General features: G+C 40.7%; 1 protein-coding gene across 1 annotated transcript in view; it reads left to right on the forward strand.

Moving 5' to 3' along the window:
* LOC104893189 (protein WVD2-like 4) overlaps positions 1-3,548 on the forward strand; it is a 4,227-nt gene extending 679 nt beyond the window's left edge. Inside the window, exons 2-9 of the mRNA XM_010679282.4 lie at positions 26-334; positions 492-860; positions 962-1,020; positions 1,114-1,188; positions 1,281-1,365; positions 1,466-1,537; positions 1,681-1,788; positions 2,917-3,548. Of these exons, the coding sequence (XP_010677584.1) occupies positions 86-334; positions 492-860; positions 962-1,020; positions 1,114-1,188; positions 1,281-1,365; positions 1,466-1,537; positions 1,681-1,788; positions 2,917-3,369 (1,470 nt within the window). The 5' untranslated portion in view covers positions 26-85 and the 3' untranslated portion in view covers positions 3,370-3,548. The remainder of the gene's footprint in view (positions 1-25; positions 335-491; positions 861-961; positions 1,021-1,113; positions 1,189-1,280; positions 1,366-1,465; positions 1,538-1,680; positions 1,789-2,916) is intronic.
* The last annotated feature ends 22,866 nt before the right edge of the window (positions 3,549-26,414 follow it).

The raw sequence follows: 26,414 nt of genomic DNA on the forward strand, positions 1-26,414 counted from the left end.
TCTTATTCTTCTTATCTTTTTGTAGGTGGGTTGATTGATCTGATTCAAATTGTAAAGGATTATTGTTCACTTTTGGGTTTGTTCAATGGAGTCTCAAAATGGGGTTGATATAGAGGAGTATAAGAATGGTAGTGTCAATGAGAATGGTGTTGAAGAGAAATCAATTGTGGAAGAAGTGGATGTGAATCAAAATGTTGCAAATGATGGAATGGTTTCGGATTCGAAAGTTGTTCCGAAGATTGTGGTAAAGTCTGGTGCTTTTAAAGCCTCTAAGACCAAATCTGGTGGTCCAAAGGGATCCAAAACTGGGACTGAGATCTCAAAACTATCAAAGGTATGACATCATACTACTTTTGTAATTTTTGGAGGGAGAATGTGTGTGTGTGGGGGGGGGGGGTGTTTTTGCTTTTACTTTATTTTAGAATTATGCTCTTAGGATTTTTAATTGTGAGAGATGAGTGAATTTAGTTTGCTGATGTGGGTGGATTCAGGAATCTGCTACTACCAAGAAGGTGATGGAGCAAGCTAATGGGAAAAGTGGAGTGTCATCCCTTCGAAACCAGAAGGCGGGCTTAAGCCAAAGTCTCTCTTTTCCATCCAAAGGTGCTCATGGCAATCTGCTGAAGAAAAGCCTTGATGTCACCCCTGTGAAATCCGTTTCCAAGCAATCACTAGCTAATGGTAAAAAGTCCAATCCGTCTTCGTCTGAGGCATCACCAACTTCAGACACTGTAATGGATCATTCTGATGGCCGATTGTCGAGTGAAGTTACTTCAAAGGAAACAAATGCTAAGAAGAGTGGGGCATCTGCTAAGCAAACCTCAAGTGGATCATCATCTGCAAGCCTTAAGAGTTCTGTGGTAAATTTTATTCTTTTGGTGTTGAGATTTTCGATTGTATGTTTTAGTCATTAATGCTATTTGTAACAGTATTTCATCTCCGCCTTTTGTTTTTGTATCAGTCTGCAAAATCTGGTTCAAAGAATGCAAGTACTAATGGCCATGTCTCCGATTCTTCTCTGTATGTTTTGGTGACCTTAATACATGTACTCATGCCCTTAATTGTTTTTCACTTGAAGCCCTACTATTCTAATTGGCTTCTAAATGACTACAGAGTTGTTGATCAATGTCCAAAACCTGTCAAAGAAGTGTTGCCTGAGAACAGCGACGAAAGCAAAGATTCTGACCAGTATTTTTCCTACCCTGCAATTTTATTATATTAGATGTTTATCTTCACCAGTTTTGATATGATCTCCAAAATGGGCTTTTGTATTTTAACAGAAATCAAAGTGATTCTGCATCAAAGAAAAGTTCTATTGCTGGATTTTCATTTAGGTTGGATGAACGTGCTGAAAAACGAAAAGAGGTATTCATGAATGTTGTGTGTTATCTGATGTTATCCGCCAAATTTTTTAAGTGTTTAGAATAGACTGTAATTACAAATGGTTTCTTGTTAACTCCACCAGTTCAATATGAAAATTGAAGAGAAGATCCATGCCAAAGAGGCCGAGAAAAATAACTTGCAGGAGAAGTCTAAGGTATCTGAGCTCTCAGTTTCAGTGCACGAAGTTTATTCATTCTGTTTATGATTGTCTAGATATTTCATGTCAGAGAACTTTTACCGAGGTCTGATTCTTGTTTGTTTATTTAGTGTTTAATCTATGGATTCTGAGGTATGCAGGAGAGCCAGGAGGCAGAAATTAAGCAGCTGAGAAAGAGTTTGAATTTCAAAGCTATGCCAATGCCGAATTTCTATAAAGAACCTCCTCCAAGAGTTGAAATTAAGAAGGTAGCTTAGCCATGCGATCCTGTGATTGATATTTCTCTGTTTTACATTTTCTTTTTTTTGGGCGCAATAATCTATTTTACATTATAATTCTATATTTCTTGACTTCTATTCAGAGTATTTAATGGAATTCCATCGTCTGTCTTGCTATATAAATCCTTGTTCAATATCAACGAATTTAGCTTCAATGTTGCCCTTTCCTGTACAAGCCCATCTTGGCGAGTTTGGACCATTAGAAAGATTCTTAATAGGTTCATACTTTAGGATCTGATTACATTGTGCTTATCTGAATTAGGCAATCTCTTTAATAATAAAGACCTATTTGGTTTAGCCTTGATGTGGTATTCTGCAAATATATATGTTCCTATAAAAATTCACGTAAAAGTTGATGATGCTCATAAAGTCTAGCTAGACTCCCCATTTGCAATGTCTGATGTAAGTTAGTAACTTCTCCATGTTTTTCATAGATACTCGGCGATGTGTTAGGCATCTCTTGGGTTGAGGGGAAGCTGTCATGTCACTGGAAAAGAAACCAGTAATGACTGATGAATTTTTGTGACCCTCTTATACATAGGAGATTCTTAGCTGGCATCAAGCTGTCCTTCATGCATAATTTATAATAACAAATATTATAAAAAATACTATGGCATTCTGTTCTTCACTCTGAATTTTATTTGCACAAACTAAGTTTGATACACTCAGTGACATCATGTTGCCATGCAATTACTTGTTTGTGTTAATTGTTGCCATAAATGTGATAAATTCTTGGTATAAACTTTTGGAACACAATATCTTAGGGTAGAGCAAAAAATCTGCACAAGTAAAACTTGCGAATTTGTTGTCCATATCCGACACTAGACCCATATGTAATAACTATACATGTGTGCAAATCATCTCAAGCTTATTGTTTTCCTTTTTGGAAGGGTCTCAAGCTTATTATTGATCAACTTATCATTGGAATTTTGTGTGTTAATACAACCGAAATTTGAGTGACGTGTTTTAGGGTGCACTTTCAAACCCTTAAACTGAAGGGCTTCTGTCTTGTAGTCGCATTGTCTTATAATGTTGTGTAGTTTTAAGTCTCCGTAAACTTGCATACTTTTCTGTTTCTGATAGTTTTATATGTTTCAGATACCCACAACTCGGCCAAAATCGCCAAAGCTTGGCAGAAACAAGAGCTCAGTTGAAGGAGCAAACACTGGTTTGGAAGGAGGTGCTACTTGTGTTAGCCCCCGTGTGAGCAACATGGTGAAGAGAGTTCATACAAATGGTGAGAGAAGTGCTGATTCTACTAAAAGATCTGCTAAGAAATCCCACTCAAAGCTTCAACCTCGAGAATCTGTTAGTACAAGAAGCGAAGAGAAGAAGGTTACATTGAAACCAAAGAAAAAGGAAGTGGAAGCTAGAAATGCTAAAGCAAGTGCAGAGGTGAAGGAAGATATCCTAAGTTCACCTCAAATTTCTTTTGAGGTTCCTGAGGAAGCAAACGAAGTCTTCACTGTGGAAAGTTTTCAGGATAGTGGAGTGATAGCAAATGTTGCAATTTCTGAGGGCATATCCAGTGAAATCATGGTTGGGGGTTGAGGAAAGAAAATGTGTCTTTGAATGCTGAAACTTCCTGTTGATGCTGTTGTAAAAAAAGGGCATTTGTATATTGAGAGGTGTATATCGTTTATTATTTGTTATGTTTAAAGAGGGAAATGATGAGAAATTTGTATTGGCACCTTAAAGGTCAATATATTGTTGTCTTGCTTTTTCTTTTACCTTTATTCTGTTTATTTATATACTCTATTAGTTCTGTGAGTAAAAATTTCATCTTTTGATGTGGTCTCCCATCCAGTTAGCTTAGATGTGTTATACAGATAATGTTACGAACTTATGATTGATAACTATATCTCCTTTTCCTTTGCATAAATTCTGGTTCGATACGCTTATGAGATATGTCTATCACGCTTATGAATATCACCATTATGAACTTATTATTGGCAAATATAACATATTAATATGCTCTTTATGGTCTAAATTTTGAGCAGTTGGTATTTCAAATTTGTACTTCCTCCATTATTTTTTTATTAAGAAAGATAATTGGTCCGAACATCAACCCTTACTAGGCTACTAGCTTGTAGGGCACATCAGTTTAGAGGTTGGGTACAAGGCTAAACAACCCAGAAGTAAATGCCGCAACATGTTGTTGGGATGAGGATTCGAACTCTGGGGCAATGCCTTGCAATTCGGGGTGGTATCCACTGAGCTACCACCTCTTCCTCTGTACTTCTCCATTATGAAATAAGTGAAACATTTCTTTGTTTTATATTACTTCTTTCGTAACAAAACAAATGCAACATTTGCCATATTTGGATGTAACACAAAAAATGAAACAATTTCAAACTTACTTAATTTAGTAAAAAAAATTCAACACGTTTACAACAATGCCATTACTAAAAAAAATCCAAAACTATCATTATCACTCCATAACCCCACATGGGCAACAAACCCAATAATCTCCCCTTTTCACTCTTCCTTTTCACTAATTCACCCCTCTAACTACAATTACCAAATTTTGACTAGGAGTCTGTGCCGAGCCAAATTGTTACAATAATTTTTAAGGAAGAAGTAGAACTTTTTGATATAAGTGTTTTACTTATTTCAGAACGGAGGAAGTAATATGAACGCTTTGATTTGTCACCTTGATCAAAATTATGGACAATTGGTTTATGAGCTTTCTAATATGATTGAGAGTGATACTACTCCCTCCATTTCTATATATACTTTGTATTCTAACACTATTCACATACTGCACTTTGACGGTCATATGTAAATAGTAATAAATGCCAAAAGGCTGAGTCGATGACCTACATATAAAGTAAGAAAAAGAAATTGGATTTTAAGAAAAACAAAATATATATATATATATATATATATATATATATATATATATATATAGATATATATATATATATATATATAGATATATATATATATGTATATATGTATATATGTATATATGTATATATGTATATATGTATATATATGTATATATGTATATATGTATATATGTATATATATGTATATATATGTATATATGTATATATATGTATATATGTATATATATGTATATATGTATATGTGTATATATGTATATATATGTATATATGTATATATATGTATATATGTGTATATATGTATATATCTGTATATATGTATATATATGTATATATGTATATATATGTATATATGTGTATATATGTATATATGTGTATATATGTGTATATATGTATATATGTGTATATGTATATGTATATATATGTATATATGTGTATATGTGTATATATGTATATATGTGTATATATGTATATATATGTATATATGTGTATATATGTATATATGTGTATATGTATATGTATATATATGTATATGTATATATGTGTATATATGTATATATATGTATATGTATATGTATATATATGTATATGTATATATATGTATATGTATATGTATATATATGTATATGTATATGTATATATATGTATATGTATATATATGTATATGTATATGTATATATATGTATATGTATATATATGTATATGTATATATATGTATATGTATATATATGTATATGTATATGTATATATATGTATATGTATATATGTATATACATATATATATATATTATATGTATATATATATGTATATATATATATGTATATATATATATATGTATATATATATATATATATATATATGTATATATATGTATATGTATATATATGTATATGTATATATATGTATATGTATATATATGTATATGTATATATATGTATATGTATATATATATATATATATATATATATGTATATATATTCATTTTCATTATCATTTTCATTCAATTCTATTTGAATTGGTTTAGAAATACATATATATATATATATATATTCGTAATATCAATTGTCGCAATAAATTTTACTTAGTGATAATTAGAGATATCAATGGTTGAATTTCGGTGTTGACAAGCTTGTAAATCAAATTGTGTGCATAAAAAACAAATATAATAGTACTCCGTATAAGTCTATTTGACATTGACAAAAATACGGCGTAGGCTAGTGTAGATTAGAAGGAGAAGATATATGAAGACAGTGTCGGATTTGACCAACTATTTAACAGGGGACAAGTAGATAAATTTTTGATGAATAAAAACGCTTATAAGGATACAACAAAGTTAAATATACTATTATTAATGACCGGAAAGAAGTTGTAGCTAATGTAATATTCTAAATCTCAATCATACCCATTCAAATTTAAGTCACTTTTTTCATTTATATGTTTGACCATTTTCAAATCTTCAAGGAATTCAAAAAAAAAAAGCTCATAAGTGGATGAATTTTTAAGAAATTGGAAGATTAGTCACATATTACTCTGCATGTTTTACAATGTGTGAAGAATTACTCACCAAGTCTAGAACGAAAAGAGCAAGAATACAATTTCAAAACACTTGTGGGCTTTCTTCCAACATCTACCCCACAACAAAAAAATTAACACAAACGAATTGCATAAAAAATAAAACCAAAAGCCAAAACAACAAATGCATAACAGAGATGCGGAGGAAAAAAGATGGGATATGGGTGAAGGAGAAAGGAACGCATTGAACTTTAGCAATCAAAACCATCTAATCTACTCGTAAAAACAATCTAAGCAATTCAAGAAAATATATGACAATTTCAAATAAATAATTCAAGGGTAAACAATTGTGTTGCTTGACAAGAAGGGGTTTGATTTGTGTCTTAGGGCAAATAACAAAAGATATTGTATGGGCCCATTCACCCTGTCAAGGATCCTGCGCCAGCTGGCACGACCATTATGGGACCCACCCCGTGTGACGAGGCCAACAACTCGGACTTCTTAGTGGACCAACAATGATTATAAGCTGAAAAGACAATACAACTAATCCCTAGAAGGCCCATCCCATCAAAAGGGTCGCCTTCTAGAAACTCTCACTGTTATAAATACCCCTTGTCCCATCAAGAGAAACGTATTGAATTCTCACCTAACTAACCAGAACTTCTCACTCTAGATTCTCTCTCTACCTCAATCATTAACTGACTTGAGCATCGGGGGCGATCTAGGAACAACCCCCGGGATAGTCTAACGTGTTTTGCAGGATCCCGGTGAACAGGTACCCAGCTCATAAACCATCTCTCGGGATCATAGACCTACTCAGTACAGGTCATTAACCTTAATTTCTAGACAGAATCAGTTTGCACCGTCTGTGGGGATAGTACAATAAGTTATTTCGCCACAACATGGCAAAATTCACCACTTGTTAATCAGCAAAGACCTGACCTCATTGTTACTCAGCAATGGCCCCAACCAAAAACACTCGTAACAAACAGCCTTCTACTCAGGCTCAGAGGTCTGGAAGGGAACTCACCCCTTCACATCACAGAATATCAGGCCGGGCACCCTCCACTGCTCGTCGGTCTCCCACGGTCCAAACCATCGACCCCGACCAAGAATTATCCCATGGTAACCGGTTGTCCCAATCTTGGCAGATACAACATGTTGACCCTCAGCCCCTGTTCACAACAGACATAACCTTCATAGCAGCTCAGCTGCAACAAACTCTGCAACAAAGTTTCAGGGACATGCTGACCGCCTTACAGCAGGCACAGGTTCAGACCCACCTCGGCAACCCTCCTGAGCCAAGGGAACATGCCGTGGTGCGCTCGCAAAGAGAAGAACATGACCCTTGCTCCCCTCGCGGCCAGCCTTGCCGGCAAAGGTCCGAGGCTAGAGAGCCCAGTCGGCCCCATAGGGAGAGGTCCGGGCAAGACCAACGCCCCCCCACCGAAAGAGAGGTCGGCTAGACATGAGTCGGCTCGCCGAGGAGAAAAGACCTACGTCTCTAAGTTACCGAGGGGAGAGATCCCAGGCGCAAACCAGACCCGAAAACAGCTCAGCGAAAGGGGCAACACGATTCCGCACATTAGGAACCCCCTCGGTTGAGCAATGGCAGCCTCAAATTCATGGTCCCGTTCACCCGGGAGATACTGGAAACTCCTACTCCAGGGAAAATCAAAACTCTCCTCATCGAACAGTTGCGGGCCTAAACGACCCGAATGACCACATGGCCACTTACAAGGCGCAAATGAGCGTGCAGACCAGCTACGAGACCACGTGGCGTCGTTTCTTCCCTACTACGGTGAAGGCCCTCTCCCTAAATTGGTTCCAAGAGCTACCCGCTGGAATTATCACCGATTTTGCAGTACTCGAGGACATGTTTACTCATCAGTTCGTGGCGGGAAAAAGGCAAAAGAAAATAAGCCTTCACCTCATGGGGGTCAGGCAAGAAAAGAACGAGAGTCTAGCCAACTACATCAAAAGATTCAATGAGGAATCACTGAAGGTGTCTGATCTACAAGATGTGGTAGCCTTCGCCGCTCTAATGTCCGAGCTTCAACCTGGTCGGCTTAGATGGTCCTTAGTAGAAAGTGAAGTAAAACCTTCGCTGAGGCCATGACGAAGGCTCACAGGTTTATGGACGCGACAACCATATGTCGCCATTCGGATGACCGGAGTAAGAAGAGAAAAGAAGAAGGCAATCACAAGGATCAGCCTAAACAACAAAAAACAGGGGGCCGGTCGGACCGTTTCAGCGACCATGGCCACGACCCTCGATTCAACAAGAACCGATGGGAGATCTACCTAGACATCAAAGACAAGTCCATGCTTCCCCGCCAACCCCCCATCAGGACATCAACATATCGGCGTGATAAAAGCCAATGGTGTGAGTACCACAGGGAATGTGGTCATACAACCAAAGACTATAGAGAACTGAAGAAGGGGCTAGACAATCTGGCTGACTAGGGCAAGCTAAACCGCTACGTTAAGCACACCAGCGAGGAAAAAGGCAAGCAGAAGGTCGGGCAGTCGAACAACGGAGACACTGAAGGGTTCATCAGTGTCATCGCAGGTGGCTTTGCCTCGGGAGGCCTGACCGGCCGAGCCCGCAAAGCTCATCTTCAGAACCTCAAGCATCAAGTGCCTGATGTTCAACAACCCCAGCTGGACTGTCCAATTATGACCTTCGGGGAGTCCAATCGGCCTTTAAGCACAACTCACGATGACCCCTTGGTCATCGAGCTCAAAGTGCCAACACTAGGGTAAAGCCGGTGTTGGTCGATAGTGGGTCGTCGGGAGACATCATCACATTGGAATGCCTAAGGAAGTTGAATTATAAGGAGAACGATGTCACCCCCGTCCACTAGTAGAATAAATGCTTATTGCTGCGCTTTTACCTATATGCAACAATATATCACGTAAAAAGAAAATTAAAAATAGAAAATAACAATATTGCTGCGGTTTCCGCCCAAAATCGCAGCAATATTGTTGCAACGGATATAATTTTGAAAACTGTGTGAACCTAGTGACAACATATATTGTTGCGGTTTCTTGGAGAAACCGCATCAATATATTAACAAAATATTTTCTTAATATATTTGATGCGGTTTCCCCAAGAAACCGCAACAATATTTGCTGCTCTCACTTTCCAAAAAACGAACGCGGGATTTCATTTTTTCGATATTCTCTAAGTCTCTCTCTCTCTCTTCTCTCACACTCTCTCACACTCTGGCGAGTTTGTTTCCGGCGAGGTTTTTTTCCGGCGACTAGGTGCGGGTGAGTTTCCAGCGACTGCTGTCGACATTTTTTCGGCGAGGGTTTTTTAATTCGATCTCCTCCGCTTCTCCTCCTTCGTTTTGGCTCCGTTTATCCTCACTTCTCCTCCATATTTCCTTCACCGGCGCCACTCCTTCAGCGATGCCACTCCTTCACCTCCGGCGCTCCGCCTCGAATTTCCGGCGAGGGTTTGTCATATTAGTTTAGGTCTTTTAAATTTTTTTCTTAATTAGTGTTTTAAAGAAACATTTGGCTTAAATTGTAGTTTAAAATGCTTAGTATAAAGTATATATATGTAGTTATAAGATTTGAGTATTAAAAATCGATTTTGTGATGATTTTGCTTAACTTTTTGTATGTCCTAAAATGTTATACGAGATTGTTTATGCTTAAGTTTTTGTGATGTTTTTGCAATTCTTTATTTAAAGTGATACGCAATGCCTTTATATTGATAGACTCACCAATGGGAGGGGAAGGGAAATCTAAGGAATGGTTTGGTACTTGTTGTTTGGTGATACTTGAAATAGCTTGAATGCGATTATTGTTTGGTGAATACTTGGAATCGCTTGAATGCGATTGTTTTTATGTACATCATATTTCCTAGATACCCATTCAAGACTTACTCATTAGGAGTACGTCTTGAATAGTCCCCGTTTTGGGACTGTTCTTAAACGTCACATCTCACTTAGGTGGTGAATGTGTGTTGATTCTTTGATTCTAAGTGAAATACGATTAGTCATTTCCCTAATTTGTTCTCCGGGTACATATAAGATAAACAATTATCTTTATCGTGTACTTGGAGAACTGAACGGAAATGCTGCCGAATTTTACTTAGAATCAAAGATGATACATGCATTCACTAGTGGGATTGGACGTTCAAGGATGGGTTAGGTTGGAGTGATAAGGACCCAATGGAAGCATGCATTGATTATTAGTTTGTTGTGTTATATTTATGTGAATTTTTTAATTGACAATAACTTTTTATGTATGTATGTGTGGGGGTTTTTAGAGATGGATCGAAGTTGGATGTATGGAAAGCGGAATACATTGGAGTTCGTAGAAGGTGTGAATGAGTTGTAAATGTACTGTAGAACATCAACAACTTACTTTCGAGGCTGAGATTTATTAACCATGTGTTGATTGCTATAATTTGAATATGATTTATGATATTAGGACCATAAGGGATCATATTATTCGTCGTGGATTTAGGGTTGAGTATTAAATTGGTTATGGCATGGTGAGAAGGGAATATATACTCAGGATGGGGTTAATGTTGATGTTAGCACTAGTAACTCATTATAGATTGATATTTCGAATATCGGGGTTGAGAATGAAGTTGTGATTGAAGATCATGTTAGGATTGAAGGTGATGAAAATGACAATGGAGATAATATTGACACTGAGGATAAAGAGTTTGGTGATGATCGATTAGGTGAGATGTTGGAAGGGGCTCGTGACCATTTTAATGAGCGGCCACGAGTGTTTGACAGTTTGTCTGAAGCTTCTGGGAAACCCGTTTATCCAGGGTGTACAAAATACACTAAATTGAGTGGGGTTTTAACTCTTTTCAACATAAAAGCGAAACATAATTTGACTGAAGTAGGCTTCCCCAGAACTCTTAGAAGCTTTACAAGATATGTTTCCTGAGGGTAATTTATTACCAAAATCTACCTACTATGCCAAAAAATTAATGTGTCCTTTGGGTTTGGAAAATGAGCGGAGTGATGCATGTCCGAAGGATTTCTTGTTGTATTGAAATGAGTATGCGGACCTTTATGAATGCCCGAGGTGTGGTAAGTCCCGCTACAAATTGTCGGATGGGGCTGTCCCTGGACCGGGAAATACGAGTCCTTCTGCGAAAGTGTTGTGGTATCTTCCAGTTGTGCCAAGGTTCAGGAGGCTCTTTTCTATCAAAGAAGATCCACAAAACCTAAGATGACATGCTGATCGGAGAAAGAAAAATGGGATGCTTAGTCGTCCAACAGATTCTCCTCAATGGAAGGCTATCGATTCCAGATATAGAGAATTTGGTCATGAAGCTAGGAACTTGAGACTTGCATTGTGTACGAACGTAATGAACCCTTACGGTACTTTGAGTAGAGAACATAGTACTTGGCCTGTTCTTTTAGTGATATACAATCTTCCTCCGTGGTTGTGCATGAAGCGGAAATGTATTATGTTGTCTCTCTTAATTTCTGAGACTAAGCAGTTGGGAAATGATATAGACATCTATCTTGCACCTCTCATCGATGATCTCAAAAAGATGTGGGATGAAGGTGTTATGGTGTTTGATGCGTATTCTAATGAAGATTTCAGGCTTCGTGCTCTGTTATTCTGTACTATAAATAATTATCCTGTTTATGAGAATTTATCGGGGTATAAGGTTAAAGGAAAAAAGGCAAGTCCCATTTGTGAGAATGGTATGGAGACTACACATTTTCCACATTGTGGGAAACATGTCTATATCTTTAATAGGCAATTCCTACATAGTTCTTATCCATATCGAAAGAAAAAAGCACCATTTAACGGGTATATTGAAAATACTCCAGCTCCTAGACTGGTAACCGTAAAAGCAGTTTATAATCGTGTTAAGGGGATGTAAATAGTATTTGGTAAAGGGGTTAAACCTTCGAAAGATGATGGTGTCATTTGGAAAAAAGAGTCTATATTCTGGAGACTTCCTTATTGGAAATACATACCAGTTAGACATTGTCTCGACGTAATGCATATTGAATTTGTGATGCAATTATCGGTACTCTGTTGAATATGCCGGGAAATACTAAGGATGGTCTGAACGTTCGTAGAGATATGAGAACTTGAAGATTTGACCTAATTTATGGCCAACGGTTAAGGAAAAAGCTAAGAAAGGAAAGGGAACAACAACGTATTTGCCTCCAACTTGTTATACATTGTCTAGGAAAGAGAAACAATTGTTCTGTGAGTGTTTATATGGTATTAAGATTCCCACTGGATACTCATCTAACATGAGAAGACTTGTTTCTATGACTGATCTGAAATTGATTGGTTGAAGTCCCATGACTGTCATGTGATGATGCAAGTGTTTTTGCCGATTGCAATAGGCGGGATTCTTCCAAAACATATCAGGCTTGCTATCACGAGGTTGTGTTCATTTTTCAATACCATATGCAACAAGGTACTTGATCCTGATAAGTTAGATGCTTTGCAAAATGAGGTAGTGATCACACCTTGTCAATTTGAGATGTATTTTCCACCTTCTTTTTTTGACATTATGGTTCACTTAGTCCTTTATTTGGTAAGGGAGATTAAACAGTGTGGTCCTGTGTTTTTAAGATGGACATACCCTTTTGAGAGACATATGGGTTCTTTGAAAAAGAAAGTGAAGAATCTAGCAAGACCAGAGGCGAGTATTATTCAAGGAATGATTGCCGAAGAGGTTGAAAAATATTATGTTCTTCTTATTTTGCGAAGGTTGTGACGATAGGTCTTTCAAAGTCCAGACACGAGAGTAGATTAGAAGGCAAGTGTAGGGTCGGAATGCGACATATTTCACCTTCATTGAGTGAGTTGAATAAAGCTCATCTTTTCGTATTGCACCATGTTACTGAAGTTAATCCATACTTAGAAAGACATATGCGTGAATTGCGCCACAAAAATTCGTCCAAAGGGGAGAGGGCATCGATGAATGAGCATAACATGTCTTTCATTGGCTGGTTCCACAATAAAGTAATTGATGAATTGTCTGCAAACAACCATCATGTACCTGATACAATTAAGTGGTTCGCATACGGTTCACGTGATAGTTTTAACTCATATGAAGGGTATGATATCAATGGATATACCTTTTACACACTAGGGGGAAAAAAAGGAAGGGCTGCGCAAGAAGGCCTGCGCTTTTTTCAAAACACAGCCCTTCTTTATTGTAGAGCTGCGTTTTTTAAAAAGCGCAGCCCTACATAACAGAAGGGCTGCGTTTTTGAAAAAAAGCGGAACCCTTCTTAATAAGAAGGGCTGCGCTAGTAATAAGAGCGCAACCCTTTATGGGCTTTTGTATATTAAAAAAAAATTCACTCGTTCAAACGCTCAATACACCAAAGTCCAGACCCTAAGTTCTTTCTCCTCCCTCAAGATACCGTTTTCATTCTCCCTCTCCCTCAGCCGTCCTCATTCTCCCTCTCTCTTAGTCTCTCCTCTCTTTCGTCGCCCCTTTCCTCTCGCGAGTTCATTTTCATCGGCAGAAGCACCACCGTCGCGAGTTCGTCGCCCCTTTCCTCTCCGTTCGTCGTTCGTTCGTTTCTCTCTCTCACCGGCTTCAATTCGCACATCGGCGTTCCACCGTCGTTCTCACCAAGTTCAACTCCGTCGTTGGTTTTCCTAATAAAAGAAGGCGGGTTGGCTGTTCAGAGCTTCACAAATTGGGCGTGCATTTCAGTGTTTTGAGTAGGCTTAATGGCCCCAGATTTTGCGATTTACGAATTTCAGTATAATGTTAATACTACCAGCTTTTGATGATATTGTGTAAGCATATTTATTTTGTTGATGTTTTTTTTATGTACAATCGGAGTTGGATATTGATCGAGAAGAGACGGAGATGTTGAAACTCTTCAGATCTATAATTTTAGGGTTTTTTTTTTCATTTTCGTTTATTTTTTTAATTTTTTTTTCATTTTCAGATTAGTTTATTTTTTTAGGGTTATTTTTTTTCATTTTCGTTAATGTTCAGATTTATTCAGATTAGTTCATTTTTAGATCTATAATTTTAAGGTTATTTTTTTCATTTTTTGTTCATTTTTGTTAACTTCTGTTTTTATTTTCGTTGCAACTCTGAAGATGTAAAATCTGTGCTGTAATCATAAGCTATCTATACTGATAATGATATGTCTGTTTTTTTTATTCATGTTCATTTTGGTTGCAATAACTAGTGGCTAGCTGTAATATGTAGTTAAGTTTGGGTTGTCAAGTTTGGTGATCCACTTTTTGTAGGTGTGTTTTGAGAGTAAAAAAATGCAAAAAAAAAAATATATATATATTTTTTTGGGTCAGTTTAAATGGGCTGCGCTTTTACCTAAAAAGCGCAGCCCTTATAAGCTTGAAGGGCTGCACTTTTACTTAAAAAGCGCAGCCCTTCCATTTGAAGGGTTGCGCTTGTGTAGCGCAACCCTACTTAAAAAGTGAAGGGCTGCTATTGAAAGGGCTGCTGTCAAAAAGCGCAGCCCTACAGGCCTTTTTCAGCGCAGCCCTTCTTCATTGTTTCACTAGTGACACTGCACGTCAGTATAAGAAATCAAAGGTGGTCTAGAATTGTGGGGTTTCAATGGTTGCATCATCTAGGGAGTGCAAAGGATAAAACTCCGATTGATGCTAAACAATCATATTATGGGATCATTCAAGAAATATGGGAGCTCGATTATTGTGACTTCACTATGCCTATTTTTCAATGTAAGTGGGCGGATAATAGACGTGGTTTGCAAACGGATGAGTGCGGTTTTACTCTAGTCGATATGAGTTGTCTGCGTGACACTGAATAACCTTTCATCCTCGCATCACAAGCAAAACAAGTGTTCTATGTATCCGATCCTGTAGACACTCAGTGGTGCATTGTTGTTAATGGTAAAAGGAGAATTTTAGGAGTAGGTGATGTTGATGATGAAGAACAATATGATAAGTTTGATGATATCCCCCCTTTATCAATCCAAAATGATGATATGATAGATGTGTCTGATACTGAAAATAGTTACATGCGAATGGATCACCCAGAAGGTATAACGGTCATCGAGCAACCTATTGACCAAATTAAAGGTAAACGATGTTCTATATGAGTAATTTGAATCATAAATTGATGTACTTATAATAGATTTCGTTATAGTAATGTGATGGTACATATTGTTTGAAATTTCGTTAACACTTTTGCTGTTTCTATATATATGCTACAGATATGGCTAGTGACAGTTCGAGTGATCATTCATCGGAGTCCGATGCACCTTTTCACCCAGAAAAGGAGGCTGAGTAGGGAGAGGACAATGATCGTGCTGCAAATGCGTTTGATGCTTGGATGGAGAGGATGGAACTAGATGTTGATAGGAATGCTTTACTTGACATTGAGGTGACATCTGATTAGCAGCCACCCCCATCAGGTTCACGTGTATTTGATTATTGTAAATATTGAATATGTAATTTAATTGTTCGTTCTCTAATTTAATTTCCTTATTTTGATTCTTAGATCGACGTCAGACCACTGCATATTATAGTGTACATGGGAGCGGGAAGAAGTCAAGCGGGAATCCAAAGGCATCTAGAAAAAGTAAAAGAGGTCCCACGATGAAGCTCCATATAACACAGGAGATATGGTCTTAGAGTTTGATGATTTGGGAAGACCAATAGGTAAAAAGTTATAATTTATCATGCTTATTACAATTTTATGTTTGGATTTCTAATTATTTGCTTTATTAGGTGAATGGCGAGCCAAGTATGGTATTATTTTTTTTGCTAAGTAAGGAAATATATTACGCCCAAAGAACATTACATCCTAATCCATCTTAACTAGAGAAGAGCAAACCAACTAGGTTGGACTCCTCCCTCGAGTAAGAGAAACAAAACTGCTATACAAACTCTTTTGTGATTAACTACCTTCTATACACCATTTACTCTAATTTCATTAAACCATTCTCTATCTATGTTAGTAATCTTGTTAGGCAGTACACAAGAAATTCTATCAACAACCATTTTCTTAACTCTTTTCACTACATTCTCAGGTCTCCAAACTAACCCATTCCAGCAGGCCTCATTTCTTGCCCACCATATCTGGTACATCAGCCCAATTAGCACTGCAGCTATTACAGATCTTTGGAATTTAGTTCTCTTGCTTCTTCTCATGAATATCATCTGTCTCTGGAATAGCTGCTGAGTAGTTTTGTATCCGATCCATCTTAAAATATCTTGTAAACATGCCTGTGAGTAGTTACACCTGAAAAACAGGTGCTCTTGTGTCTCCACACCTGCAGCACAGAACTGACATTCATCCTCTTGTACTATACCTGCCTGCTTCAGTCTACTCTTAGTCCAGAGTCTCTCCTGCATAACCATCCAAGCTATCATTATATGCTTTGGAATAGTAAGTCTATTCCGTATGAATCTATCCCAGTTCACAGGTTCCATGGAACCTATTAACTTCTATACCTTTTTGACTGAGTATCTGGGTATATTGGTAATCTCACCTTGCATATACACCCTCTGAATTTCCTCCTTGACCTTGCATATCTGTTTCTAGTACCAGTTGCTATTTTGTGGAGCTTGGTATGTCCACCAATCAGCCCCTTTGATGTAAACATTGTTGACCCATTTGATCCACAACGAGTCCTATTTACTAGCTATTATTGCCCATACATATTTTGTCATAGCTGCTTTGTTCCATTGCATAACCTGTCTTATACCCAGACCCCCTGCTTGTTTAGGCTGACATACCTTTTCCCATGCTACATTCCTTCCTCTGGCTGTGTAATAACTACCTGTCCATTAGTATGCTCTACACACTCTTTCAATATCCTGCAAGACACATCTTAGAATTATGAACACCCGAGCCCAGTACACATGGATACTCATCAACACAAAGTTGACTAATTGAAGCCTTCTAGTGTAAGATAGGTGTCTACTACTCCAAACCTTAATTCTTGCACTCATCTTCTCCACCAATACTCCACATTCAGCTGTAGAGATCCTCTTTGCACATATGGGAACCCCCAGATACTTAAAAGGAAGCTCACTATGTCTAAAGCCAAATGCATTCTTAATTCTAAGGACTAGGCTTTTATCCATACCTGCTGTATATAACTCAGACTTCTGGCTATTGATCTGGAGTCCAGAAGAGTCAGAGAAAAGCTTAAAAGCTTGCAGCATTACATAAAAAGAAGGGAACTCACCACCACAGCAAAGAATTACATCATCAGCAAATGCTAGATGTGATAATTTTATCCCTATACATCTTGGATTATATCTAAATGCAGGCATATTGTCTAAAGTCTTCATAATCCTAGACATATACTCCATACATATCACAAACAATAGAGGGGAAATGGGATCCCCTTGTCTCAGACCTCGCTTTGATTGAAAGAAACCATGAAGAGATCCATTAAGCATCAAAGAAAATCTGGGGGTTTTAACACATGTCATTACAAGGTGAATAAAATGAGTTGGGAATTTAAGAGCCACCATCATCTTATTTAGGAACTACCAATCAATTGTATCATAGGCCTTCTGCATGTCCAATTTCATCATACAGCTAGGCTTCACATTCTTTCTCCCATAGTGTCTCACTAGATCTTGACACATCATGATGTTATGTACAATGAATCTCTCATGAACAAAGGCCCCTTGATTCTCAGATATTAGCTCAGGCAACACCACTCTAAGCCTATTACATAACATTTTAGTAATGCACTATACATCACATTACAACATGCTATGGGCCTAAACTCTTTTACAGAACTTGGGCAAGGTATCTTAGGTATAAGAGTGAGAGTTGTAGCATTTACCTCTCTTAGCAACTGACCTGAATGAAAGCCAGAACAACTTCAGTTACATCATCCCCTATAATACTCCAAGCATCCCTGAAGAAATAGCCCCCAAAGCCATCAGGTCCTGGTGCTTTGTCCCCTGGTATTGAGAATAGTGCACTTTTGACCTCCTCAGCTGTGTAGGGTCTATTTAGAAACACCATGTGATCTTCACTCAGCATTGGTCCCTTGTTAATGACAAACTCCTTCACAGGAACTCTATTAGGTAACTCTGACCCTAGGAGCTTTTTATAGTAATTCAAAAAGGTTGTATTCACCTCCTCCAGGTTCTCCTTCCAGTTGCCTTGATCATCATGTATAGCATAAACAGTGTTCTGCAACCTCCTTGCTCTGATAGATTGATGAAATAGCTTTGTATTCTCATCACCTTCCTTGCACCATATCTCATCTTAGATTTTTGTGCCAAGAATGACAAATACTTCTTGTGAACTAAGTTATACTGGATCCCTGCCTCACTTTCAGCCCTCCTGTACTCCATGTTCATAGACTGAGATGGAAGCCTCTCCTGACACTGAAGTAAGGATTTCAGGGCCTTGATATCTATAGCCTGTAAATCTGAGAAGCCTTGTACCCAAAGCCTTAGTATCCTACAACGGCAGACATGTCAATAGTGGCCCTACCCGAGAATACTACGCGCGCTTCGGCATATAGACTAAATTCTCGGCTATCTCCCGACCACAAACCAACGGTCAAGCAGAGTCAGCCAACAAAATAGTGCTAAAGGGGATCAAGAAATCTCTAGAATCACTAAAAGGGTCGTGGGTGGATGATCTATCGGGGGTACTTTGGTCGGCCCGAACAACCACAAAAGAAGCGTCTGTAAACTCCCCGTTCGGCCTTGTATACGACAGTGAGGCAGTGCTTCGGGTAGAGGTTGGCATTCCTTCACCTCGGCTGACCTTCTACGACCTTGAGAAAAAACGAAGCAGAAAAGCCCATTAACCTGGACCTGCTACCTGAAGCACGAGGCAACGCTTTGTTGCGATCAATTCGTTACAAGCAAAAGAGTTACTCGGCAGTTCAACCGCCGGGTGAAGTTAAGCCAATTCAACTCGGTGACTGGGTAGTAAGGAAGGTCGAAGCAACAGGACTTTCACACCTCAAAGGAAAACTCGGAGCAAATTGGGACGTCCCTGACAAGGTCACTGAAGTAATCAATCCCGGCACGTTCCGACTAGAGAACCCCGAAGGAACTCCACTAGCTCCCCCATGGAATGCTGATAACCTCAAAACGTTCTATGTGTAATGTTTGTCAATTGCAATGGGGCATGTAAACAGTGTAATGTAGCAATAGCTAGGAATCTAGCATGTAACCTCTCAGACCATTTTCAGGTCCATATATATGAATGACTTTACAAGTCGGTTAGGATTTAACCAGTCAATTACTTTACCAGACGGTCAGGACTTAACCAATCAATAAGCAATTTTGTGTATTTTCAAGCAAACATGGCTGAACCAGTGTAGAGAAGAAAGATCTAATCAAGCAACATAAAAACAATTCCGAATAACTCAACTAGTTGGTCGGAAAACATAATAGGCAAAAAGTTAAAGTCAAACAACACAAGAAAAGATTGCAAATGACAAACAGTTCAATCGTTCCAAAAGTTGATTATATTTCATGATAAGAGGTACAAAATAAGGCTTGGTACTACCAAAAGCCAAAAAAACGTCTAGGTACAATGAGCACAAAGGCCAAGCTAAAGGCCTAAGCAAGAGGATGATCGGTCTTGTCATTGGTGCTCCTAGTAAGCTCCTCGGAGCGACCCATCTCATTTGGGTTGGCTCCCTCCTCAGCATCTTCAGACTCGTCCTCGAAGAGGTTTATGCCCAACTCAGCGAGATAGCAGCGTCCTCAGCATCGGCCATCGCCTTGTACTTGGCCATAACGTCCTTCCAAGCAAGTTCAGGTTGAGCCTCGGATAAAGCCTTCCTCATCCGATCAAGGGCATCATCTTCCCCCATCTTCTGGGCCTTTGAGCCGACCTCATTGGCGAACACCTCGCATGCCTTCGATTTCCTCTAGGAGGTGAACAACTCCTCCTCGGTATGAGCGAACTTCTCCACCTCGGTTAGGCGGGACAAGAGCTCACCAACCCGCTTCAAGGCCTCGGATGTCTTCACCTCACCCGCCAGCTTGGCCATCACAGCCTCATCCTTTGCAACAATGAGACCAGTCCTTTCAATCGCATAGTTTTCCCGCTCGGTCTGAAAGTCCTCCTGGTCCCGTTTGATGCAGGGTTCAATGTTAGTTAGATTGGCCTCGGTATTTCTCTGGTCTTCCTTGGCTGCGTGGAGCTCGTCAAAATGCTTCTTCCCCTTCGGATTCAAGTCGTCCACCATCTCAGCCAGATGTACTATGTTCTTGGATACATTGGCCAGCCGAGAAGAAAACTGAAAAGGAAGCAAGGAGATTAGTAAACAACAATCAAGCAAGGAGAATCAAAGACAACCAAAACTCACCTCTACCCAACAGTGGAACCGATCGTCGGTCTCGTTACCCCCGCTTGTGATGTTGATGTACTCCTAGTCGGCTGGGCCATAGAGTTAGTCGATGGCGTTGGTCCAACGGGTGTCCAGTCCATGACGATCCAGCTCATCTAAAGGCATGGCTAAGGCCAAGCTCACTGCCTCTGGATCGTTAGTCGGTCGGCGCGGGAGAGACGCTGGAGTGTATTGAGGACTCCCCATCGGTTTGAAGTCAGAGGAGTGAAGAGAAATGTCGGTCCCCTCAGCCAATTTCCTAGGCGCCTCATTTCGAGGGCTATTTACCTCGACCAATTTCGTCTTTTTAGCCCGTTCGGCCTGAGCCTTGGCGACCGCCTTTTCGGTCTGGGCGACCTTCTCCGCAACTCTTTCTTTTCTCTTCTTAGAAGCCTTGGGCTTCGAAGGATCCTAAAATTTATCAAAAAGAAGGTTAGTCGGACATCAAAGTGACTAAGCAACAACAGCAAGTAAAAGAAACTAACCTTGGGTGGAGGGGGGGGACCCCTAGAGACTTCTCCTTCAGCGCCGCCCTCAGCCGAGCAGCTCTCATGGCAGCATGCTTAGTTTGTCGGCCATTTATGGAATTGAGTCGAGCAATAAAGCTAACGACGAAGTTATAATAAAAACAAAGCGTCGGTATTGCAAAAAATAACAAAGTATTTAACAAACAACCCCCTCGGGCAATTACCGTTGGGGAACGTCCGACTCATCCCCACAACAGATAGAAGATGCTCATTCTTAGACAGGCGGCAACTCGGTAGCCAATTGCTAGCCACGTAGATTTCGCCCCCTGGAATAACTTAGATTCGGTCTGCATGTAACAAGCAGCGACCGCTTCCTCCTCGGAAAGCTCAGGGACCCTGAAGTTTAACTCAAAGTTAGGCTCCACCTCCGGTCGGACAGTAGGGACCCCCCCAGTCACCTCCAAAGAACACAAAGACAAATTCCCTCTTCAATCCCTACTGTGATGATGGCAGGTCGAGCACCGCTTTATATACCCTTGTAGAATCTGGAAGTACCACCAATCAAGACCGTTCTCTCCTGCCATCATCTCAACTAACTTGTACATGTGCCGCCACAGGGTGAGAGTTGGTTAGACACTCAACATAGAACAAATCACCTGAGCAACTATAATTCCACCCTAGGAATTAGGAGAAATTTGACTGATGGTCAAATTGCGTTCAACAACTCTTTCACGAAGGGGTCAGAGAAAAGCGGATCCCCATCTCCATCGATTTGTAATACACTGCCGTACAGCCTGGGGGAGGAGTCAGAACTGTGTGAAAAGCTTCCAGTCGGACCAGCAAGTAGGGATCCCTAATTTGAAAACGGGTCGCCTTCCCTCTCGGATCATCATGAAAAGACTTTAGCAAAGAAGGCAAAGGAAACTTCGAACCCGGACCCCCCCTTCGGGTCTAGGTCTGGGTACTCCGGTCGACCGGAAGTAGATGTCTCTTCTTCGTCGCCCAACATGGTAGTCCTCACTACACCATCAGCAAGATATTTATCTAAGTAACTCTTGGAGGAAGGAAAGGCAAGGGACACTTCCTTGGGGAAAAGGAATAGTTCCCTCGGCCTCCTCCTCCACTAACGATATGGGCTCGGAAGCGGAACGACGTCGGGAATGGCCGAGGGGTCAGAGCAACTTATTAGGGTCGATACCAATGTTATTCCCATCCCCATCACCTTCTCGGACAATTTGGAGGGAGGCGAGGTCGGGGGTGTCATCGACTCGGATGAATCTCCCATTATTTATGCACAAGGGAGTCGGCTGAGTTTATTGAAAGAAAAAGTAAAAGCTAAAAGGAGAGCAAGAGCGTACCTGGTCAGACGATTGGAACCAGAAAAACGTTGGGAGATGTCGAGAGAAATTGGAGCTTCTTAGAGAGAGAAAGAAAACAAGAATTTAGGAAATGAGCAATTGAACCCATTCTCTCTCCTGTAAGGAATATATGGGCATACCTCGGGAAGCGTCCCTTCATGGCATGTTAAACGGCTCAAATCGCGCCGTTTCCATCCTGAAATGACGACCCAAGAAAGTTCAAACATCAAAATTTCTCTACAAACCCCAGGTAGCTCAAAGATTCAGCCTGCATGTTCGCCATGTGGCAACAATGGTCGGCACTTCCCGTTCGGGCAAGGTAGCTCCTCCTAAACGTCACTTAGAGCTGCACGTATAAATACCCAAATGCACCCGCTCGGTTGGCCACGGACGTAGTGATCCTTTGCCCGAGCATCTTTATCAAGGTAGAGGCCCGCTTAGACAGATACTGAGTCCATAGCCCTTTGCGCAAGATCCTTCACTTAGCTAAATAAGCCAAGTGAGCTAAGCGCTAGGAGGCACCTGGTCGGCCTGTCTGGGGATCATTGGCCCCTGTCCGAGCAGCATCAAATATAGAGGTACCTGGTCGGTCGCCTTAGCGCTGATTAGCTCCTTTTCCGAGCAGGTCTCCTTCATCATCCTCCACTCAGCCAAGTGAGCTAAGTGCTAGGAGCCACCTGTTCGGTCATTCCGGGGCTTATTAGCCTCTGTCCGAGCAGCGCCCAATATGGAGTTACCTCGTCGGTCACCTTGGGTTCCTTAGCTCCTTGTCCGATCAGGTCTCCTTCATCATCCTCCACTCAGCCAAGTAAGCTAAGTGCTAGGAGGCACCTGGTCGATAAGTCTGCGGCTCATTGGCCTCTGTCCGGTCAACGTCCAACATAGAGGTACCTGGTCGGTCACCTTGGGGCTCCTTAGCTCCATGTCCGAGCAGGTCTCCTTCATCATCCTCCACTCAACCAAGTAAGCTAAGTGCTAGAAGGCACCTGGTCGGTTAGTCTAGGGCTCATTGGCCTCTGTTCGAGCAGCGTCCCACATAGAATTACCTGGTTAGTCACCTTGGGGCTCCTTAGCTCCATGTCTGAGCAGGTCTCCTTCATCATCGTTCACTTAGCCAAGTAAGCTAAGTGCTAGGAGACACCTGATAGGCCATTCGGGGACCTCTCAACTTCTGACCGAGCAGGACCCCTCAAAGAGATATCCGGTCGGTCACCTCGGGGCGTGTAACTCCAGGCCCGAGTAGCCTCCACCTTAGGAAGCATCTGGTCGGACACCCTGGAGCTAATTAGCCCATGTCCGACCAGGTCCCTCTCCTACGTCGCTCGGGCAAAAGGCTAAGGCTAGCAGGAACCCGTTCGGTTGTGGGATCGAAAATGTTGCAATGTGAACAATTACACCACGAACGGGCATCACCCGATTGGACGGCTCTTCCGCCCCTTCCTGGCGTGGGGCTAATTGTTTGGGCCCATTCACCCTGTCAAGGATCCAGCACCAGCTGGTATGACACACGACCATTGTGGGACCCACCCCGTGTGATGTGGCCAACAACTCCTTGGACTTCTTAGTGGGCCAACAATGATTATAAGCTAAAAAGACAATACAGCTAACCCATAGGAGGCCCATCCCATCAAAAGGGTCTCCTTCTAGGGATTCGCACTGCTATAAATACCCCTTGTCCCATCAAAAGAAAGGTATTGAATTCTCACCTAACTAACCAGAACTTCTCACTTCAAATTCTCTCTCTACCTCAATCATCAACTGACTTGATCGTCGGAGGGGCGATCCCGGAACAACCCCCGGGGTAGTCTAACGTGTTTTGCAGGATCCCGGTGAACAGGTACTGGTATGTCCTAAATTTTTTCCTAAGCTGGAATTTGCAGGTAAGTTGATTGCCACAGCTAGAAAGTATCAGGTAGCAACTACAGCAAGCAGTTATGAAGCTCGTAAGATAATCCGGTTGAAAATCATTGGATACTGATCAAGACCAAGTCAAGCAATGTTGTTATGCCGAAGAAATAGGGTGAAGGCAGTTGCTGAGCAGAAGAGAAGATACCCCTTGATTTTAGGAGGTCATGGCACCTTATTAGGAGTTGGTTATACAACATTCAAATAAGGAAAAGCAACGTTCAGAATAAGTATGAGTATATATAGAAGGGGAACAAACTGGGTAGCATAAGTTTTACACATCACTTTACATTCAAACACTCTCTTCTACTTTTACAATATCCTCAAGTGTACTTAGTATAAGCTACAAGCTGCAAGCTGTAAGCTATAAGTTGTAATTCTGATACATAGTGGATTGGTGGACTCAATTCCACCCGCGGTTTTTACCCACCTTCATTTGGGTTTTCCGCGTCACCATTTTCTTGGTGCCTTGTCTCTTTTTTGCATTTGTTCATTTTCGTAGCTAAGTATCCAATATTGTTATTAGCTGCATCACCATTAGCTGTAGATCCTCAGCTGAGTTCTACCTAGTCGGAATTTGGCATAAACAGTTTGGCGCCCACCGTGGGGCTCTACAGCTAAGCTCTCGTAAAAATCTCTAAAAGGAAGTAGCCTGACTGCTTAAAAAAGGCTATCTCGAGCATCTGATGGGTAAGAAGGGGCAGCGAGAGGACAAAGCTGGCTCCAGCCAGCAGCAACCTCATACACCACCTGAACCTCTACACGATAAGGTAATCAATTCTATCTCAGGTGGTTCAGAAATATGTGGACTAACATACTCTGCAGCTATAAGATTCGCATGAGAAGGCTCAAAAGCTGCGCCAAGTCCACTTAGAAGCGCAAAAGAGAAAAAGCTCAGGAGTATGACCATCAGTTTTGACGAGGAGGATGGAGATGAAGAAGCTGACAATCATGACGGCCTTGTCGTGTCTCTCTCCGTCAGCAATTGCCTCATGAAGCGAGTCTTAATAGACAACGGCAGCTCAGCTAATATTATTTTCAAAAGCGCCCTCGAGAGCATGGGGCTGCAGGAAGCTGATATCCTCAGGAAAGCAACTGTCCTGTTCGGGTTCAATGGTGAGCCGTCTACAACGCTCGGAGAGATCGTGCTGCCTACCTATGCAAAGGGAGTCAACTTGCAAACTAGGTTCAATGTGGTAGATTGTCCCTCAGCGTATAATATCATCATGGGGACACCATGGATCCATAAAATGCGAGATGTACCTTCAACTTATCATCAGACTATCAAGTTCCCTACCAAATGGGGAGTGCAAGAGATCAGGGGCGATCGCAAGCTGGCTAGGGAGTGTTATAGCATATCTCTGAAAGCAAAGAAGGAGTCCATCTAGCAATTACAGCAAGGTCCAGCGCCAGCTAAGCCAGCAGAGCAAGATGTAGATGAAGTAGCGCTGGACCCAGCGAAGCCGGAGCAGACCGTGTAGATTGGGGCATCCCTGCGAGCTGAGGAAAAGCAGCGGATTATTGAGTTCCTAAAGAAAAATATAAGTTGTTTCGCATGGAGTCACGAAGATATGGTAGGCATTGAGCCTGACATCATTGCCCATAAGCTGAATGTTGACCCCAATTCGAAGCCCGTAAAGCAGAAAAGAAGAAAATTCGCTCCAGAAAGAAATTTGATAGTTAATGAGGAAGTAGAGAAGCTGCTGAAAGCTGGGAAGATCCGAGAAGTCAAGTACCCAGACTGGCTAGCTAATGTGGTGGTTGTAGGCAAGAAGAATGGCAAATGGCGAGTGTGCATTCATTTTACTGATCTCAATAAGGCGTGCCCTAAAGATCCCTTCCCGCTGCCACATATCGATGCATTAGTAGACGCAACAGCTGGGCATGAAAGATTAACATTCATGGATGCATATTCAGGCTATAATCAGATACTCATGGATCCTGTAGATCAAGAAAAGACGGCCTTCATGACTGAAAGAGGTATCTATTGCTACACGGTGATGCCCTTTGGGCTAAAGAATGCAGGGTGCTACCTACCAGAGGCTAGTCAACAAAATGTTCGAGAAGCAGCTGGGGGACACGATGGAAGTCTATATAGATGACATGCTGGTCAAAACAAAGAAAGTTGAGGATCATGTAGATCACCTGCAAGAAACCTTCGAAGTTCTGAAGAAATATGGGATGAAGCTCAACCCTAGC

Source organism: Beta vulgaris, chromosome 5 (genome assembly GCF_026745355.1).
Source record: "Beta vulgaris subsp. vulgaris cultivar EL10 chromosome 5, EL10.2, whole genome shotgun sequence".
NCBI lineage: Eukaryota > Viridiplantae > Streptophyta > Magnoliopsida > Caryophyllales > Amaranthaceae > Beta > Beta vulgaris.